At 48.1% G+C, this 21,127-nt stretch overlaps 1 protein-coding gene across 2 annotated transcripts in view; it reads right to left on the reverse strand.

Moving 5' to 3' along the window:
- Positions 1–880: 880 nt before the first annotated feature.
- The window catches only part of HSD11B2 (hydroxysteroid 11-beta dehydrogenase 2), a 29,475-nt gene continuing 9,228 nt past the window's right edge, over positions 881–21,127 (reverse strand). For both annotated transcript variants that reach the window (XM_083754658.1, XM_083754659.1), the window contains exons 2-5: positions 6,051–6,263; positions 5,312–5,497; positions 4,876–5,013; positions 881–3,867 (exon numbers count right to left, since the gene is read on the reverse strand). In XM_083754658.1, the coding sequence (XP_083610784.1) occupies positions 3,506–3,867; positions 4,876–5,013; positions 5,312–5,497; positions 6,051–6,263 (899 nt within the window). In that variant the 3' untranslated portion in view covers positions 881–3,505. The remainder of the gene's footprint in view (positions 3,868–4,875; positions 5,014–5,311; positions 5,498–6,050; positions 6,264–21,127) is intronic.

Here is a 21,127-nt window from a genome sequence, read left to right on the forward strand (position 1 = left end):
CAGCGCTCCACTGGTTTGTCTTGGCCCTCTGAGAAGCAGCCCCTTCCCGGACAGGGTCTGAGATGCTTGGCAATTTCTAGCAGGGGGATGTGGTTGTGCTCCCTGCCCCAGGACTTTTCAGATGGATCAGAAGCCTCAAAACATCCACAGAATTGCTGTGAGGAGCAGAGGTCTGACACATGGAAACATGCTGCAAAATCCCCCACAATGCTCAGGGGTTCTTTGGTGGGTCAGTGGACAGGAGAATAGAACTTCTGCTGGTGGGAAGCAAGGCAGCCACTGCTCTGCACCTCATGAGGGCCAGCTGACTTTACTTTCTGCCTGCCTCCCACCATACAAATGCAGAATACAGGTGATGTGTTCTTATCTGTGGTGTCTCCACATTAAAGTGGGGCTGAGGAAGCAGCAGCCCTCTAGGTCTTGGGACTGCAAGTGGCATTACCAAAGTCTTCATCACTGGCTAAGGCTGAAGGAAGTGCCAGGACATGCAGAAGGGCTGGGTGGATGCTTCATGCTGCCCTATGTGTGTTAAGAAGTTGTTTGTTTTGTTACATCTTTATTTATCTCTTCCTGTGTCTTCCCCTTAGGAGATCCAGACAAGTTTCATGGCAGTTGTGTGAAGGATAGGCTGAGTGTGACTAGGGGGTAGGGAGCCCCGGGGTGGTGGTGGATCTGGCTTGGCCCCTTGGCTCCAGCCTGCACGAGGCCCCTACTACTCTGCAGCCCCAGGACCTATGTAAGGTTTCCAGCGGCAGGGTTTTCTGCACACTGCCTGGATGTGCACTGTCTGCCTCTGCCACCATCTGGAACAAAGCACTTTCTCTGACATGACCCGACTCACTTAGCTTCCCCCAGGACATCAAGATACACAACCAAAGTATGAAGTAACCATTTTAATTTATTTCCAAGTGACAATCGTGACCTTGTTCTTCGTGACAAGATTTGTAGGCCATCTGCCTGGGAGTCCCTGCCCTCTTCTGGAGGCAAGGAGAGGCCCCCTTTGGGGAGGCCTTTTTTGGCTCAGTTCCTGCATGGCGATGAGGCTTGGAGGACAGAAGAACAGCAGGTTTGCTGCTGCAGCAGCAAGAAAACGCCCAGCATCCTTGAGGTCAGCCGCAGGAATGAGAGGTACTAACAAGATCCACACAAGCAGCGTTCTATAATGTGTTGCATTCATTTGCACAAATACACAACAATTTGTGAAATTGGGTGATCCCCCTCTTGTCCCCAAATGTTTAAGGTTCATGCTCCAAATGAGCAGACACCAGTGACTATGATGAATACTTGGATGCTGCTGCTGCAGGCAGTTCCAGCCACAGGCCCCTTCAGCCTTCTGACATGGCCCCCAGCTGAGCAGAGGCTCCAAGCCGCTTCAGTTGAACACATGTAGAGAAGCCCCTTTGTACATACATGCTGTTCTACATACTTTGAACCCTTACCAGGCTACAAATTACACCATTTAATCTCCCATTATCTCAAGGGTCCAAATAAGCAGTTATTTTCATCCTTCATAGGTTTTACCTTCACCTTCGATCTGGCTATGGTGCAATTTGGCTACAGCTAATATTAGCAAAATATTTCTTTGGCTCATACAGCTATTATTACACTGTAATATTACAACAAAAGTAAGGGCTGGTCATTATGGGATCTTGACACAAGTAAGGTGGCAATCCTAGTCACCTCTACTCAGAAGTAAGGCCTACTGAATTCAGAGGGGCTTACTCTCAGGTAAGTGGGGTTCAGCCTGAACCCTTATACAGACACAGTAAAACAGGGTTTCAAGCTGGCCAGATTTTTATTTTTATGTAAGCAACTTTGCTGCAGGCATGCTGCCTCTTTTTTCCTCCCTGTGTTGGTGGAATGAAAGGTGTTCATCTTGCTCTAGACCAAACAACCTTGAATTACTCTCCTTAAACAAGCTGTGCTTTAATGTTGCTTATATTTCGTTCTTCTTTAGACATTAATTGTTCACCTTTAAGATTATAGTTTTTGGTCACAGATCCCAGAAATGTAAATGGCCCAATCCATAGAGGTATTGACAAAAGTTCTTGGAAATGAGAACTAGCAGCTATTAAAATATAAGTTACTAGGGCAAATTGTCAGCTCCTAAAATTCTTTGGTTGCAAAGGAGGTCAGCTGGTGGGCCTTCCAAGTGCCTGGAAGTTGCCCTCTGTAGAGACTTATTAGCCCTACTATTCTGTAGGGCTAAAATTCTGTAGAGTAAAATCAGACTTGGAAATCTTGGAATACAGTCGTACCTTGGTTGACAAGCATCTTGCAACTTGAAAGTTTTGGCTCCAAAACGATGCAGACCCAGAAGTGAATGTTCTAGTTTGCGAACGTTCTTTGGAACCTGGCCATGTCCAACTTGGGTTCCGATTGGCTGCAAGAGCTTTCTGCAACCAATCAGAAGCCACACTTGGTTTCTGAATATTTTAGAAGTCAAATGGACTTCTGGAATGGACTCAATTTGACTTCCGAGGTACCACTGTGTGTGTGTGTGTGTGTGTGTGTGTGTGTGTGTGTGTGTAAACTGATCTGCTTTACACCTGAGACTGTGGAGCAGAATAAATGAAATCAATGAAAACTGGGGTGGGGTGGGTGTTTTTTTGGATGCAGGCAATCTAAAATTACAACTCATTATTTTTTGCCCATTATATGTGGATCCAAGGGAGTAAAACCTTGTTAACATATGCTGCCTTAGTATTTGGATAAAACACAAGCTATTAATTTTGGATAAAATTAAGCTATTAATTGATAATCAGTTTTGTATTATTTACTCAGTGGCTACTGTTTCCAGAGCTGCTAAGAAACTAGGTGTGCATTTTTTTAATATCAAAAAATACTTTATTGATTGAACTGAGTGATTCAAATAGGTACCAATTATGGCTGATATAGATTCTTAATTATAATACTTTGATTTTGCTCATGATTGCTATGATGACTATTGTTAATATTGCCATGCTTGTGCCGGGGGTGGGGTGGGGGGGTGCTACATACAGACTGAGAAGCTGGAAAGGCCTTTGGCTATTTGCAGTGAAGAAGACACGGTACAGTGAGAAGACATGGCATTGGCTCAGCTGAAGTTTACAGAGAGGTATATCACAAAGCTGAGGTATGGTGAAGCCCTTTCACTATCACTTAGCAGCAGCAGCCATCTCCTTTGGCACAAAGAGGGAGAGAAAAGCCAGCCAGGAATTGGGAGGGAGGGGTTCACTTGCCACTGGTAACTCCCCCCTTCCTCAAATGCAACAATCATTGGTCTCAGTAGGGCTTTTCCAGCACTCTGTTCATTGAAGCGAATGGGTCCCAATCCCACCATCTTCCTATAATTTTAATGCTCACTTAGGAAAAAGGCATTAATGGCTGGGTAGCAGCAATGGCCGCAGCTTGTCCTCTCCCTGCACTGACACAAATGAGCTGGTGCATTTTCAGTAGAAACACCTTAAGCAGCTACTCTGGGCCCTGAAGTCTTTCCCAGGTGCTTTCTCTGCCAAGCTGCCCTTCACTGTTTCCGGGGGCTGTTGCAAGCCTTTGGCTGGCGCCCTCTGGGCAACTTTGGGTTGATGAAGAAGGCTTTGAGGAAGAGGTTGCGGACGGTGTGGGGCAGGTAGTGGTGGATGAAGTACATGGGGCCCAGGCCTCTCCCCGGGTAGTATTTCACCAGAGGCCTGGTAGACAGGAGGCCGTCCACGATGCTCTCCACGACTGAGCTGAGGTCCTCCACAGCAAACTTCATGGAAGCAAGAAACTGCCTGTTGATGTCTTCCAGGTATTCTTCTCCATAGGCTTCCAGGAGTTCAGGGGATAGAGCTGCCAGCAGCTGAGCCTTCCTTTCTTTCCAATAAGCATGATTACAAGAACCATCTGCAAAGAATAGACAGGTGGGGGGGAGTAAGAGATTTCTTAGAACCTATTTTGTAGGTGGTGAGGAGGCCATGCTGGGTGTAGCCCATGTAGCTTATACAATTCCTTCATCCTGGAGTTTGGTATCTAGTGCAAAATTTGGCCTCCCCAGAATCTCAGCTTCCACTTAAGGCATGTTTCTAGTCCTTATGACTGAAGTGAAACTTGAAAAAATAAGGGCAGTGTTTGGAACAATTTCCAAAGCCACAGCATGAGCCAAGCAACAAGACAGCATTTCCTCATGTTTCCTTGCTCCTCCCATTTGGATCTTGCGAATGAAATGAATAATAGCAGTTAAATTGAGCCAGATTGGAGCAGTTGATGGGACACAAGAAGCAGGAGAGGAGAGAGAGAGTTAGCCCCAAGTGATGCCCAGGAGGGGCCTCTCCAAGTTACAGCAACAAGGCAGATGGGACATTTATTTGTTCTTTTACTTTTATTTTAGTTTGCTTATAGACTATTTACTATTATATTAAGTATCTCAATGTGGTTGTCAGTAAGGGCTTCAGAGAGAGGGGTCAAAGCCAATCCTCCAAGTGCAAATGTATCTGTAAGAGAATGAACTGGCAGCTCCTTGTGGTGTGCAAAATTCCCACTGATGGATCCTGCACTCTTGGCACCAAACTCGGTACCTCTTCCGCCACACTCATGAAGGTGCCGGAGGAGCTGCCTCTCCTGACTCTGTCTTCCTGTTTCCCTTCCCTAAAGCCTCCTTTGGTTCTTTCCCTGGATTTGGTAGCTCTGGGGAAGAAATCTTGGCTGGGTGTATTCTAGAAGCCTCACTGCACACATAAAGAGTAAGGGAAGCCCCACACCCAGGCTGTGCTACGCCTGGACCCCCCCCCCCAATAATTTCAGTTTCCTTGGAACCTGTGAAACAGAGTAAGTCCTCAGCAGCGGACAAGGAAAAGACACATTATCCCACCCACCCACCGTGTGCACTGCCAGCAGTCCCAGTCATTCTCTTACCCGTTTTGAAATACCCTGGGAGGATGACGCTCACTTGGATCCCCCAGGGTGCAAGTTCATACTGCAGAGTGTCCATGACCAGGCTGAGAGCAGCTTTGGATGCCCCGTAGCCAGATAAACAGGGGAACGGCATGTTACCTGCAGAAGGAGAGGAGGGAGGGGTTACTCTCTACCCCCATCTTGACTGCAGGAGGGTCAAATAGTAGGGAAGGGCTGTAGGTCACTGGTAGAGCACCTGCTTTGCACTCAGAATGTCCCAAGTTCAATCCCCAGCGGTGGAATCTGCCAGTCAGTATACAGGCAGCCCTGAGCTCAATGGACCAATGGGCCTGACTTCCTAGGGCAGCTTCCTAGGGCAGCCCAACTCCCAAAGGCACACCCCCTCTTTCCCATTGTTGAAACCAGATCCCATGGAAGGTTTTCTCCTTCCCTTTACCTGCTGGACTGCTGATGGTGATGATCCTTCCTTGTGAGGAGCGCAGCAAAGGCAGCAGCCCCTGGGTCAGCTCCAAAGTGCCAAAGAAGTTCACCTCCATGCAGCTGCGGAAGTCGTGGAGAGGCGTCAGCTCCGCATCCGCAAGGGTGGTGTTGATGCCGGCGTTGTTCACCAGGCCCCAGAGCCCTGCATGCCAAGAAGGAAACTGGTTTGCTGATGTATGTAATTGTTTTCTGCAGGTAACATGCCGTTCTGCTGCATGGTTTTATATTGTTGTAAACCACTGTGACCTATTTTTATGATACAGTGATATATATAAAAATAAATTAGCAAATGGCTGCTCTTCCCCTGGCCGCTTGTCCTCCATGTGTGTGGACAAACAAAGACATTTTGCTGCTGCTGGATTAAGCAAAAACCCACCATCTGACATCTTTTCTCAAAATGTTTTTGCACCTGCAAAAACATATAGGTAAATACCCTATATAACTGTACCCTAGAACTGCTGGTGTGGAGATTGATTGTTTGATTGTTACATTTTAATATGAGACAGCCTACAAACTGAAGATTTTTTCAGAAATTCACTTAACTATCTAATCTGATTCTGAGATTTATGCTTACCACCCGCTTTCATGTTCCAGCCTTGAAACCCAGAATGTTTTGTTTCAAATCCCAAAGGTGAGACTCTGAGAATCCTACACCTACCTTGCTTCTGTTCTGATTGCCAACACTCTCAAGTTACCTGTCCTCACTGTCTGAGCCTTGATGAACTGCAAGACTCTCTGGATGTCCTCAGCTTTGGTCAGGTCCATTTCCAGCAGGGTCAGGCGCGACGAGCAGCTCTGCCGAAGCTCCTCTGCGCCAGGACTCTTCAGATCCAGGACACTAGCATAGACAGTCAGTCCCAAGGTGTCTAAGTGATGAGCAGCCACCTTTCCAAAGCCAGTGTCACATCCTGGAAAATGACAAAAGAAAGAGTGGGCAAGGGTGGACAACGGACCACCTCCTAGCCTCAGTTCCCCAGTGGCTGCACATAAATAATAAAGATGATCTACCTCCAAGCATTGTTATGACAAGAAGATTAAATAGGCACAATCCAGACACACTTCTGCACTGTTTTTTTACTACTACCATCAGTATTACTATTATTAATATTATTGGAGTGGTTGGCGCTGTGATCTAAACCACTGAGCCTCTTGGGCTTGCCGATCGGGAGGTCAGCAGTTCGAGTCTGCACGATGGAGTGAGCTCCTGTTGCTCTGTCCCACCTAGCAGTTCAAAAGCATACCAGTGCAAGGAGGTACCGGTGCAGTGGGAAGGTAAACAGTGTTTCCATGTGCTCTGGCTTCTGTCACGGTGTTCCATTGCACCAGAAGCATTTAGTCATGCTGGCCACATGACCCAGAAAGCTGTTTGTGGACAAACCCCAGCTCCCTTGGCCTGAAAAGCGAGATGAGCACCACAACCCCATACTTGCCTTTGACTGGACCTAACTGTCCAGAGGTCCTTTACCTTTTTACCTAATTATTAATTATTATTATTATTATTAATTTATTGCTGCTGCTTGTTTTTATGTTGCCTTTTTGTTCCTAAGCCATAGGGTGAACAGCATGGAAAATTCACTGACATTCCAAAAAATCACCATTACCAAGGAAAGGTCATGCAGTGGATGGAAAACTGGAGGCAAACAGAGATTCCCAAAATTAGCCTTTGGTTCATACTGGGTCAAGTTCTGCTGAACTATCAGGGAAGAATAAATTGAGTGACCCTAAAAGACATGAAATGGACTCGTCTCCTGTCAATGAATAATGAAATGTGCAAACACAGAAAGTGCTTACAGTAGACTGGCAGCCACTTTGTAGCCCCTGGAGGATCATATCAGAGCTGCTTTATCCCAATTAGCAGGTATTGCCAAGATGGCTAATGTTGCCATGAACTTGGGCCATGAACTAAGTGTTTAAAGGTGGTGGTGATGGATGCTGGGCTCTGGTTGGCGGAGCAGGAAAACTCGTTATCAAAGTAAAATGCCTCCCGAGACAGATTCCAAGGAAAGAGGGAGGGACAAATCTGCCCTTGTTACTGACAGGCTGGATTAATGGGTGTACCTGAGTCACAGCCCCACTCAGCAGAGCTTTCACAGCACATTGGTGCATAATTTGAGGGCTTTTGCACTAAAGGGAAGACCTCCAAGGCTCTTTGTAATTTGAGGGAGTTCAAATGTAAAGATGATGGAGGTGCATCAGGATCTTTGCCCTGAGATGCTTGGAAAGGCACAACTAAATTCTATAAATCTGCAGTGAGGGAGGCAGGAATTTGCGACTGAAAGGTTGTGTCAGCAAGCCATGAAGATGCTGCCTGAAAACTCAAAATGCTGCAACCGCACCATACGTTTAAAGCACCTGGTTTCCCAAAAGAGTCCTGGGAACTGTAGTTCACGCTTCACAGAGCTACAAATCCCAGCACCCTTAAACTACAGTTCCCAGGATTCTGTGAGGGAAACCATGTGCTTTTAAATGCATAGGGTAGATGTGACCTCTGCTATAGCAGAGGCGGCAGTGGGGACAGAGCAACCATAGGATCAGAAAAAAGGCAGGGAGGAGGAAGGTAGCTGGGAGATGCTAGAACAAGCACAGAGACACAAAACACTGCCAGGGATTGAATTGCCTTGCATGAGGCATTTTCAGCAGCAGCACATCCACCCTTTTACTCCACAGTTCACCATATGGGCCATTTGGCACAGCAGCTTTTAATTTTTTTCTTTTATAATTTGCACACACGGTTGTCCTTTAGAGAAAGACACAGGATGTCCGGTCTTGTGCCATGGCAATGGCAAGCATGACAGGAAGGGGGCAGAAATTACCCCTTTCTTGTCACCCCCTGTGTCAATCTGCCACAACGGCAGGGGTCAGCGTTCCCAGGATGTGGTAGCTTGGTCTGCAGTCCATCACAATCTGGGATTCTCCCAGTATAGGATGCAGAAGAATGAAGGGCAGTTGCTGCAGTTGGGGTGGGGGTGAGAGAAGGGGCTAGAGGTGGTGGAGCTTTGGCACTTCTCCAGCCCTTTCTGCTGCCTCATTATCTTGACTGCTGCTGCTGCTGCTACCGCTCAGGTGTTGGCAGGTGACTCCACCCACAACCAGGGGATGTGACCTTGGCTCTACAACTCATTTAGTCATGGATCTGCTGTTTATATACCTTGCGCGCACACAGAAAAGGGAACAAAATGCCTGTTTATCTTGTGATTTGTTGCACAAAAAGGCAGCTCTAAAAATAGCTTCCTCCACTTCCCTGCTCTGGGTTGCCGCTCCATTAACTTTGCCAGTTAATAAAAAGTTGGGCCCAGAAACCGCAACCCCAAACTCGCCTCTCATCATCACAATCAGACATTGCTGGGGTCCCAGCAAAAGCCCAGACCTACCCAAGGGCCCAATCAACACAGCTCCCTGTTTTAGGGGAGGTCCTCTGGGCCTTCATCACTTCTCCCCTTGACACTGAGGGTCCATCACCTTCCTATGCTGCACACAGGAGCCCAGTCATGACGTCCAGGCATAAACCGCAGGAGGACGGACAGACACACACACACACACACACACTGGCCTGGCTGGCTGGCTGTTGGGTGGCCTCCATAAGCCATTACTGCAGGGCTGAAGTCCACACTGTCAGGATCTCCAAAGGCATTTGTATGTTGTTTGGGCTCATTCAGAATTAAAGCAGGGCAAACTGCATTTCCCCACAAACAAACCAAGAATTGAAAGTACTAGTGTGACAAAATCATGCAAGTGTGTTTTGCTGTTAGAATTCCAAATCCTAAAACTGCAATGTGTGAGAAACAGCCAAATGTGGACACACTATTCTGGCCCTCCTCTCCTTGATCTAAGCGGTGCTTCAAGTTAAGAACAGTTTCAGGTTAAGAACGGACCTCCGGCATGAATTAAGTACTTAACCTGAGGTACCACTGTAGTTCAATAAACTACAAAATTGCTAGAATGCAGGCAGAAAGCCAGCTTGAGGGTTTGCCAGTTTTTTACACTAACCGTCCTATGTTTACTATGGTACTAATCTGCCTAGTGGGCAGAAGTCACAGGTGTGTGAGGTGCAATGACCTCCTGGTTTTCTGAGAACAACTTTGCATGGGGAAATCTTGACTCACTAACCTATTAAAAGTTCTTCGTGGGTGTTAACAGGCATATAGACAAGAAATCCAATTGACACAGAGTTGGACGTTCAGAAAGCTTTTGACAAAGTCAAAGCAGTTGTGGAATAAAAAGGAGAGGTGCTCCTGTGACAGAAAGCAGAGAGCAGGAATAAATGAACAGTTCTCTGAATGGAGGGGTGTAGCGTTAGGGGTGAGTAGCGAGGTAGCCAAATTTGCTAATGATACTAAATTGTTCAGGGTCTGGGGTTTTTTGTTCATTTCTTAAAGGATTGCAAAGAGTTCCAAAAAGGGAGTGAATGGGAGGTAAAATGACAAATGCAATTTAGTGCAAGCAAGCGTAAAGTAAGGCACATTGGGGCAAAAAAAAATCCTAATTTCATATCTACATTTACGGGTTTAGGGTTAGGGAAGCAGAGGGTAGGAATACATGAACAGTTCTCCCAATTGAGGGATGCATAATGGTTACCTTGGTGAAGATCTCAACCCAGTGTGTGGCAGCTGTGAAAAGGGTAGATTCCATGCTGGGGAACATTAGGAAAGGGACTGAAAATAAAACTGCCAATATAATTACGCTGTTATACAAATTTATGGTGCAACCACATTTGAAATATTGTGTGCATGATCTGGTCACCTCCTCAAAAGGGATTTCATACAGCGGGGAAAAGTTTGGAAAAGGGCAACCAAAATCATGGCGATGGAGAGACTCCCCTATGAAGGAAGGTTGCAGCTTTTGGGACTTTTTCATTTAGAGAAGAAGCAAGTAAGAGGAGACATGATAGAAATTTATAAAATGATGCACAGCATGGAGAAAGTGGCTAGAGAAAAGTTTTCCTCCTTCTCTCACAAGGCTGAAGATTCACGATGGACAAAAGGAAGTAGTTTTTCACGCAGCACATAGTTAAACGATGCCATTTGTTCCCACAGGAAGCAGTGATGACCACTAACTTGGCTGGCTTTTAAAGCGGATTAGAGAAATTCACAGAGGAGAAAACTATCAATGGAAACTATCCCTCATAGCTATGTTCTACCTCCACTGTTGGAGGCAGTGCATCTCTGAATACCAGGTGCTTGGAACCACAATTGGGGAGGGGGCTGCTGCACTCAGCTTCCGCTTCTGGGCTTCCCTTTAGGGCACCCGGCCAGCCACCATGAGAACAGCTATTCTTAGGGTTCACTGCCGTTATGCTTCTTATCCTTACTACCTCTGCCACTAATAGTCCATGGGCAACAAAGCAGATCTCTGTTTGGAGAAGATGCTGCTTACCTTTTGGCAGAGGGAGAGAGTGAGGAGGGGAAGTTAGCAGCCAGAGGCAAGGCTGAGTATGCACACAAATGTAGCTCCACACAAAGCAGGGGCTTGGAGTTGTGGGAGGAAGACTGCCCTTTCTCTCCCCACCCTGAACTCTTGTACCATGGCCACAATGGTGAGGAACAGAGCACAAATACTGAATGGGGTCCAAGAGCTTTTGGGACCCTCATGTGCAAATGGGGATGAGCAGAGTGGTAGTTGTTTGCCAAGTAACTCAGAAGTGGGCTGAGGAGACCCTGAGATGAGAAGGAAGTGTGTGTGTAGAACACAAGACTGTCCTTTCTTTTCATTTTGGTACCTTGGAGGGAGGGGAGCTGCCCCTCTGCTTTGCCCCCCCCCCAAAAAAAAACCCCATGAGTGCAGATGGAGCACCTGGCAGCAGATCAGGTGAGAGGACATCTTGTCCTGCCCCAGAGTCAGGTTAAGGGACCTTGTGACAACCCCTCTCTGCATTTCCCAGGGACAGCAGCCAGTAGCTGCTCTTTCTCTCCCCCAGCCCTGCTGAAAGAGGAAGCGAGGAAGGGCCATAAACACCCCACCCACCGCCTGCCTGTGCAGGGTACAGACTGTTCTTTTCACTTCTGATGGCTGGCTGATAGCTTCCCTTCCCAGAGATTACAAACCTCAACAGCGGGTTTATGGCAACATTAACCATTAACACTGAGTGACAGGCCAAGAAGCAGCCTGGGAAGCCGATGTGCTGCACACACAGGCAGACTTGCACAACTCAGGGCCAAAGGAGCAGCAGCAATGGGCCCTCTTTCCACCGCACCAGCCTTTGGCACAGCCTGCTTCCCTGGCTATATCAGTTTGATCCTCTGATTTTACACTTTTTGTCATGCGGCCAAGACCCTGGCGCTTCTTCAGCTTAGCTTAAGTGATGCTAGCCCTGCAATTAAGTGTGTGGAAATCAGCCACATGGGAGAGCAGGCAGGGGGGTGCACTTGAGGAATGTGGCCCTCCCTCCCTAGGCAATCCTGAAGGCCAGGCGGGTCATGCTCTATCTGCCCACTGGGCAAAAGGGGACTAGAAAATCGCAAAGGGGGGGGGTATCACAATTTGGAGAAAATAATCAGGCAATGGAGGCAACTCACCACCCTTCAACCCATTTGAAGTTTTCATACAACTTCAAAACGGCAGACAGCAAAAAGCAGTCAGGACTGAAGGGCAAAAGGAAAGATTAAATCTAACAAGGGAGACAGGGAGTTTAAAAGTCATAAGGTTAGGCCCGGTTGGGGTGGGGGTACAGACAGAAGGTGGATCAGGATCAACAGGGAGATCTCTGGGTGACCTGAAGATCAGCGAGGATTTCTGAGTTCCAATTCTTTCATAATGACTCCCCATCCCCCCCAAAAGAAGAAAGCCCGGGGTGGACTTTTGTGTGGGAAGGTGGTAAGTGCCATTCAGTTCTGGGATTATGTACAAATCCCTGGACTCAGAATGGTTTCAATCTGAATGGGTTTTGTTTTGTACCAAGCCCAGGTTGATAGATCTTGGAATTTGTGCATCTCAAAAGGATACTATAGAGCAGGTGGGAAGGGGCAGAAAAAGAGTGAAATGAAGGGGCTGGCAGAGCAGCTCCCCCGACGGAAGGCAACAACCTTTGGGGGCTTTTTAGTTTAGAAAAAAGGGAGGTGTGTGGTTATGCAGGGTGTGGAGAAAGGGAGTAAGTAGTAATCCACACATACCCTTTTTCTCATAGTAATGGCAATGCGTAGCCATCTGTTAGTTAGTTAGTTAGGTAGGTAGGTAGTTAGTTAGTTAGTTAGTTAGTTAGTTAGAATTCTTGTCTATATCCTTTACCTCAAGATCCCAGCTAAGCTGCATACTGAAAGATTCAGGACACAGAAAAGAAAGGACTTCATCATACAATTAAACCAGAGCTGGATTTAGGGAAGCGCAACATCTTTGGTCACACTGGGTGTTGCAGGGGACGCCACAACTATCATTTAGAATGGAGCATGAGAGGCAGGGGGCACCCAATTTCGGCATCGCACAGGCACCTCTGAAATTTGAAAAAACAACAACCCAATAGTTTCATTTGAGTCAGGGCACGTCAGAGCACAGCACAACGTATCTGCAGGGCATGCTGGGGTGCTGAAAATGGGAAGTACTAATTTCTACTCAGGTGCAGAGTTCAATGCACAACCGACAAGAAGGCCACAGGTCAGTGCCAACCAGGCAGCACCCAAAGCTCCTCTGCCACCACCAACAGGGCCAACCAGAGGTTTGATACTGCTTTTCTGGGGTGGTTGTGATGGGGGTTAGGAACCTCTCCCCACCCTGCTCCTCAAAGCAAAAGAGGCTGTGGGACCTCCTGCTTTATCGCTCTACTTATCACACTTTTCTCTGAGCCAAAGAAGGGCAGAAAGCCAGTGGGGAAGCCCCCGCAGAGAAGCCAGCCTCCCTCCAAGCACCAGGCAGCAGCAGAGGCAGAGGAGGCCTGCCTAGGAAGGGGGGTGGCAAAGCTGTTGCTACCTCTGCTGCGCTGCTGAGGTTTCAGTCAGCTCCCTATCTGAGCAGATAACCGCAGCGTGTGGGCAGACTCATCTAATGCCCACAAAAGGCAGCTTTATCAGGAACAAGCCCTGCCCCAAGACACGGAATGGAAGAGATAAGCGGAGCAGAACACGGAAGGAAAGCCAGATTGCAGGCAGTTTGAGGCCGTGTCATAAACTTCACCTGTAGTGCCCGGGGTGGGGGGAGAAGAGAAAGGAAGCTCAGGAAGGAGAAGCGCGAGGAGGAGTTTGCCTGGTCCAGATCTCACCCCAAGGCAGCTGGCCAGAGATGCAGCTGGCTCTTCCCCTCTTCCCCAGGGGGCAATGCTGGCTCCTTCTGTATTCAGGGGGCCAGCCAGGCACAAGCAAGGTTACAGATATATGCAAATTAATGTTTTAGCTTTAAAGGTACACTAGGACGCAGGTGGCGCTGTGGGTTAAAGCCTCAGCGCCTAGGACTTGCCGATCGAAAGGTCGGCGGTTCGAATCCCTGCGGCGGGGTGCGCTCCCGCTGCTCGGTCCCAGCGCCTGCCAACCTAGCAGTTCGAAAGCACCTCTGGGTGCAAGTAGATAAATAGGGACCGCTTACCAGTGGGAAGGTAAACGGCGTTTCCGTGTGCGGCTCTGGCTCGCCAGAGCAGCGATGTCACGCTGACCACGTGACCCGGAAGTGTCTCCGGACAGCGCTGGCCCCTGGCCTCTTGAGTGAGATGGGCGCACAACCCCAGAGTCTGGCAAGACTGGCCCGTACGGGCAGGGGTACCTTTACCTTTACCTTTACCTTAAAGGTACACTATCCTTTTCGACAAGGGATGCGGGTGGCACTGTGGGTTAAACCACAGAGCCTAGGACTTGCCGATCAGAAGGTCAGCGGTTCGAATCCCTGTGACGGGGTGAGCTCCCGTTGCTCGGTCCCTGCTCCTGCCAACTTAGCAGTTTTCCATGTGCTGCTCTGGTTCGCCAGAAGCGGCTTGGTTATGCTGACCACATGACCCGGAAGCTGTACGCCGGCTCCCTCGGCCAATAAAGCAAGATGAGCGCCGCAACCCCAGAGTTGGCCACGACTGGACCTAATGGTCAGGGGTCCCTTTACCTTTATCTTTTAACCTTTTCAACAACCAAAAGGTGCTTATCCCAAAATAAATGTGTTGGGACAGCCAAAGCGAACTCCATTTCATCCTAGAATGAATGTGATTTTTAGGGATTTTAAATTATGGAACTATCCCTTTTTTAAAAAAAAAAAAAGAACTCTGATCTCTTAGACTCTTCTAGCTGCATTACTGAAAGGGACTATGAGCTGCAAACTTTTCCATCTCCAATGAGCATGAACCTGAAATGTGCAAGCCCACTCCTTCCCTTCCAAAGGCCCCTTTCACACTTTGGGGACCTGGAGCTCAGCTCCCAGGAGGAGAGCCGACTGGAGGGGTTCCTTCCTCCTGCTGAGAGGGCAATGATCCCCAAACCTGCAGGACATGCGGCACTGGGGCTCCTTTGGGGCATTTCCAGGGCCACATCAACCTCCTACTTGAGCAGGTGCATCTACTGGCACCAGAACCACAACAGAGAGAGTGTAGCTCTTTCTTCGAGTTCACACACACTTCCAGGCAACTGCCTCCTTCCCCTTCGTAGACACTCTCAGGGCCAGGCAGGTAAGAAAGAACATCACACGCAGATCAAGATTAAGAGTGCCACCATTTCCCCAAAGCAGTGTTCCCACATCACATCCCCGGAGGCTCTGCAACACCTCCTTGATGGCCCATTTTTGCCTTCCTCCATCCAGCATCTCCGGGGGGGGGGGGGGCTGCCATCATCCCCGTCCTCATCCAATTTGGGAGCTGGCCACACAGCCGCTTTGTGGACAGTAACTTGATTTCAAGCATGAAGGCAGCTGTTTGTCTTCCTCCCACACCCAAGAGCAGATGCCAAGTGTCTCTGGCAGATGGATGGGCCCTCGCCAGGCAGCCCCGGAGCCAGCCATCTTCCAGCCCAACCTGCTCCTCCCGAGAAAGACACCCCTCCTTCCAGATGCAGCTCTTGCAAACAACTAACGTTTGGAAGGGACAGCAGTGACCAGTGAACACACATTTGCCCCATCTATGTGAGAGTAATTAAAGCCACCCATTACTAGAACATGTCAACAGAAAGAGAAAATAAATAATAAACAAATAAATAACAATCCTAAAAAGCATATTGTGTGATATCATGCTAGGAGGGACCTATGGGGAATTGGTGAGAGCCAGTTCACTGATAAATAATGACATAGCAATTAATCATGGAAGAGTCGATGCTCCAGCACCCTGCGTAATGAATTAAACTTTGGGAGCCACCTCGGAAGAAACATCCTAATCAAATCACTGTAATCCAAACCTCTCCCAATGCTGGGCATTCTTGCAATGCACAAGAGAGCAGGTAATTCTTTCATCAAATGTCAGCTTTGAAAATAACCTCTCCAGACTGAGAAATTGCACTACATATAAATTGCAGTACATTTCTTGAATATTACACTTAATGAAGAAACTGAAGTGTTGCCAAAGCTGTGCACTGGTTGCAGATGCTAAAGTGTAGTGCCACGGGAAGTTGCCCAGTTTGCCCTGGTGGACCGCATGCTGGCTGTGGGCCACAGCAGTGCCAATGCCTGTTAAGGAGCTGTCCTGGGCAGCTAATCCACAAAGTAGAGGACAGACTTGAGAAGCCCCTGTGACTTCTGGTGGTGGGGAGCCCTTCTCTTCTGACTATCGGCACACACATCTCTGACAGAGGATTGGGGTCCAGCCTGGAAGCCAGGCATAAGCCCAGCAACCTGCGTGGTCTTGATGCCTGTCACACAGTCAGTCATAGGAACAAAGCTCCTATGAGCATGTGCAGGGAAAGGCTGACCACTGAGCAAGTCCAGAGCAGGCTCAAAGATGCCTTGGATTAGTCAGCAGAAAGCCGCTTCCTGCCCAGGGTCAGCCACAGGCCAGAGCAAAGCGGATTCCCTCCCTCCGTTGCCCTCTTCTTGGTCTGGAGCTTCTCCTTCTGCTCCCCCCCCCCCATGAATTTTATGGGAGCCCGTATGCCCCAGGGACCACTATTGGGGGCTGGGCATTTAGGAGTGCAAACAAGCATTAAGGTGGCTCCAAGTCTTACAGGTGGGGAACAAAAAACTCTGCACATCTCCCCACATGTCTAACTCCTGCCCATAGGTCAAGTGAGGACCGCTGCTTGCCTTTCTCAGGGAAAAAGTAAAGGTAAAGGGACCCCTGACCATTAGGTCCAGTCGTGGCAGACTCTGGGGTTGCGGCGCTCATCTCGCTTTAGTGGCCGAGGGAGCCAGCATACAGCTTCCGGGTCATGTGGCCAGCATGTCTAAGCCGCTTTTGGCGAACCAGAGCAGTGCACGGAAACGCCGTTTACCTTCCCGCCGAAGTGGTACCTATTTATCTACTTGCACTTTGACGTGCTTTTGAACTGCTAGGTTGGCAGGACAGGGAAAAAGCACCTCACGCCAAACCAGGGGTGATGTTTGGGTGTCTAGCCCTAAAGCCATTTTAACAGCCCAGCAGCTGTCCTATGCAATGATCTGAAATACCTGTGCAATCCTGCCAGGGATGCTAGCCTCAGAGTGGCACTCCAAAAAGTATTTCCAGTCCAAGCGATGTACAGGTGAACCCATCTCAGCAAAAGCCCTTGTAGGTCAATAGCTACAGACAGATGTCACTGCCCATGAATTCCTTCTATCTTTCTAGAAGGGATAGAAAGCACCAAGTCAAGGACAGTTCTTGAGACTTCAGAACAGCAGCTCTTCTGGAGAAGAGGCCTTTGGGCTGCCCCTTATTTATTTAGTCCTGGTACTTCTTCACCCTAAGGCAGGAGTCATCAAAATGGCACCCAGGGGTGCCAGTGCGCCATTCAATACATCATACGGTGCCTGTGAATGGGCTCAGAAAATATCCCCCTCAGAAATGTACAATATCCCCCTCAGCCTCTCATACCCTGGATTCACCCCCTTAAACATGCCAGCTTTTCACTGGATACCAGGACTGGGCACCCTCCCTCTGCTCCGTTCTCAACTGAGGAGAGGTGCAAAGAGCTTTTCCCTGTGGACAAGTGCAGTGGTAGCTGATGGAAGTGCTTTTCCTCTCCTTGCATCCTATTCCCTCCATCAGTGGGGAAAAGGCACCTAAACCAGAGTCCAAAGTGGCAGTCTCACACCATTCTCTGCCTCATCTCCTGCAAGATGTGGCAGCCGTTGTGTGTGATGCCATGCGCACACCCCTCCCCACAACAGTCATTCCACCCCTGGTGCCCACAGCACTCCCTCAGCATCCCAAATGCACCCACTGGCCCCCCAAAGTGGGTGAGCCCTGCACAACCTTCCCGAGGCAGGCAACAAAAGCTAAACTTGTGTGACATTCTAACAATACTTCACATTTGCCTAGCGCTTTCAAGCAATGAAGCCCTATAACAACCTTTAAGGCAGGTCCTGAGGAGGTGTCTCAATAAGAAGCAAGCAGATGCCCACTGCTCCAACACAGAGCCAACAGATCAGCTCCAGTAGAGCAATGCGGGAATATTTTTCCCAGAAAGCAACAGTGGTGGACTTTTCCCACCAGGCACTGAATGTGTTTCTAGGTGCCCCTGAGCCATGCAGTGTCAGGTGGTGGGTGCACTAGTGATGCTTGCAGAGGTGCAGGCCAAGCCCTGACGTGCCCTGCCCTCTCCAACTCTACAAGTGAGGCAGAGACCTAGCAGCATACAGCAGAGGTAGCAGTAACTCAGAATGGCAGCTGGTGGCACAAGTCCCTGGATCCAATGCTAGCGTGTGCTCATATGCTTGAAGCGCACTGAATGCTCACCAGCACAAGATAAGGCTGGTCACTATTGTTGATGTTGCTCTTATGATTTCCCCTCTTTCCTTTTCCTGAAGCTTCTTCCCCAAGGTCCCCTCCTTCCAGGCCATCAACAGCACAAGCCGGAAGCCACAAATGGTCTTGACTATAGAGAGCTGCAGAGGCAGGAGGAGGACAAAGCCACCCGGGTCTCTCCAAGAGAAGAGGCTGCACAAAAGAGCTTCCACTTTACCTTCCAGCTTCCTTGTGCTGATGCTGCCGGGCTGTTTGGCTCCAGCTTCTCACCTTGCACAGGTGGAGGGGGGCCCATCTACACATGAAGAGAGACAACCTGGCGTTAGCTGGAGAGCGACAGAACTTGGGGAGCCCCTCCACCACCACCACTTCAAAGATTGCTTCAAAGACACAGGAGACACACACCTACAATCTGCTGAAATTTGCCCAGGGTTTTCCGCAAGTCAATGCAATTCTTACCCTGGCTGAAAGGAGAAGGAAGGGAGGGGGCTGCTCTGGCTGGGTGAGAGGCATTGGAGAGATGGGTACGAAGGGGCAGGGGTCAGCCCTCAGGAGGCAACAGGGAGGAGAGACTTTGGACAGAGGAATTGGAAGGATAGGGATGTCAAGGAATGTCAGGGGTATTTTGCCTCTAAAGAAGTAAAAATAAGCAAGGAAATAACATGTTTGTCTTCTCACGTTTCCAATGGATTTCCTTTGGATTATTCCATCTGGGTACTTTAAAGACACCAATCTTCATGAAGGACTAGATACAACTTTTTCTCTATGCACTGCTGCAGCCTGGGGAGGGGAGGGCACATGCCAAGAATGGAAGGAACAGATGGCTGGCTTGTTTGAATACAGGGTGGAGCATGCATGATGCTGTAGCCGACAGTCAGAGAAAGCAGGCAAAAGGATGGGCAGTGTTAACTGGGGATCCGCCTTTTCTCCTGGAACAACAAGGCAGCAAACACCCAGAGGTGACTGGGAGGAAAATAGCTGGGAAACCTTTAAGATATAGTCTCTGGAAAATGTCAGGACTATTTATAAGCTATCTTATTAATTGGAAGGACTATATTTATATACGATTTCATGATTTTGATTTGCTGGAGCTCAGTAATCTGGTGTGTGTGGTTTTTTAAATGTAGAATTGCTTCTGAAAGTTCTAATTTTTAAACATGCTCATGAGGGAGGAAGGAAAGGCAGGTGCCCATAAAAGATGCACCAACATAGAAGAGGAAGCCCGACTCTATCCCAGTGGAAGGGATGGCAGTAGGAGCAGGGAGCTGTTCTGTATTTTAATATTTTGTAACTCACTTTGAGATACCTTGTAAAAAAAAATGAGGAAAAAGTATAAACAATAACATTAACACTAAAATGCTCCGTTGATAAGCAAATCTTACCCAAGCAGCCCTGGGTGGATCCTGCTACTCTTAAGTGGAAACAGAGGCTTTACTCACAGCAGTACATTTGGGGGAGAAGATAGACAAGCCCCCTATTCACCCAGAGAAAACAGTAGGGTTTTTTTTGGGGGGGGAGATACCAGCCAATCTCCAGAGGCTTTGGGCTATAACTCCCAGCAGCTCAGCAGAGAAAGTCTCAGGCTGCGGGACGCTTGAAAAGAGCTTTAACAAATTTGGGCAGGGCTGAAAAGGTAAAAAGAAAACATGGATACCTCCACATTTTCCCACAGAGACTAAAAAGCCTAGATTTTTATTATTTTATTAATTAGAACATTTGGGAAGGGCTCTTTTTCACCCCTCTGCTTAGCAGCTAGAAAATGCTGAAGCGCTTTATTTTTGACAACATTCAGCACCTCCACTCCTTCCTCTGTGACAAGCAAACAACACACTCTCTTTCTCCATTGGAGAGACAAGTGCTGGGCCAAGAGGAATGAAGTCTTGCTTTTCTCCCATCCAATTCTCAGCACCCTCCAGCCTTCCCCCATAAAAACCAGGCAATATATCTTAAAAGTCTCACACAATATCCATCCCATGTTTGTAAGGAGTCATTCCTTTGAGGGTAGCAAAACCTCTGCTTTGGAACTCCCTGCCTACTGATGTTAGGCAGACACCAACAATGTACAATGTGTGCTGAAAACATTTGTTACAGTGGGCTGTCCCACTGACACATGATTTGGTTACATCTGTTCTTCAATTTGATTTTTTTGTTTTTGTTTGCATTTTATTGTTTTAAAAGTTTTAAATATATTTTTATTTGATTTTCACTCTTTAATCAGAGGAACATTTGCTGCCCTGGGCTCCTGTCTCACTAACTCACTGGGAGCTCTTTGAGAGTGTCAACAAGCATATAGTTAGTTCGACAAAGGACCTCACCCAAGACTCCTGAGTAAGCTTGGCAGTCACGAGGGCAGGACCTGGATCAGTAAGTGATTAAAGGACAGGAAGTGAAGAGTAGGAATAAGTGAACAGTTTTCTGAATGGAGGGATGTAGGAAGTGGAGCCTCCCAATGATCAGTATTGAAACCTGTGCTTTGGGTAGTAGAGGTCTAATTTGTTCATATATGAGCTAGAGTGAGGAATGAGCACTCAGGTAACTTTGTTGACAATATCAATTTGTTCAGAGGAGGGGGAGGATTCTGAGGAGCTCCAGAAGGATTTATCCAAACCAGTTGAATGGGCATTAAATTACAAATGCAATTCAATGTAAGTAGGACCTTAGGGTGAAGGGTGGGGAATGAATGAATGAATGAGTGTATAGTGAGCAGGAAGGTATCTTCATTTCACACCTATGTCCCTGCAGTTTGAACTGGCCAGCAACGATACCTTGGGGTCACAGCAGATAGCTCAGTGACGGCACTGGCCCGATTTGGGGCAGCTTTGAAAAATGTGTATGTATGTATGTACTTATATCAGCTTACCCAAAAGTGACTTACAAGCAAACAGACAGTAGACCCCACATAGCTACATTAAAACTAAGAGGGACGAGAAATACATTAAAAACATCCCACCCACTTCTAAAAGGCCTGGTTATAGAGGAAAGTTTTGGCCTTGCCGCTGAAGATATGTA

This window comes from Podarcis gaigeae (genome assembly GCF_964106915.1).
Source record: "Podarcis gaigeae genome assembly, chromosome: 8".
NCBI lineage: Eukaryota > Metazoa > Chordata > Lepidosauria > Squamata > Lacertidae > Podarcis > Podarcis gaigeae.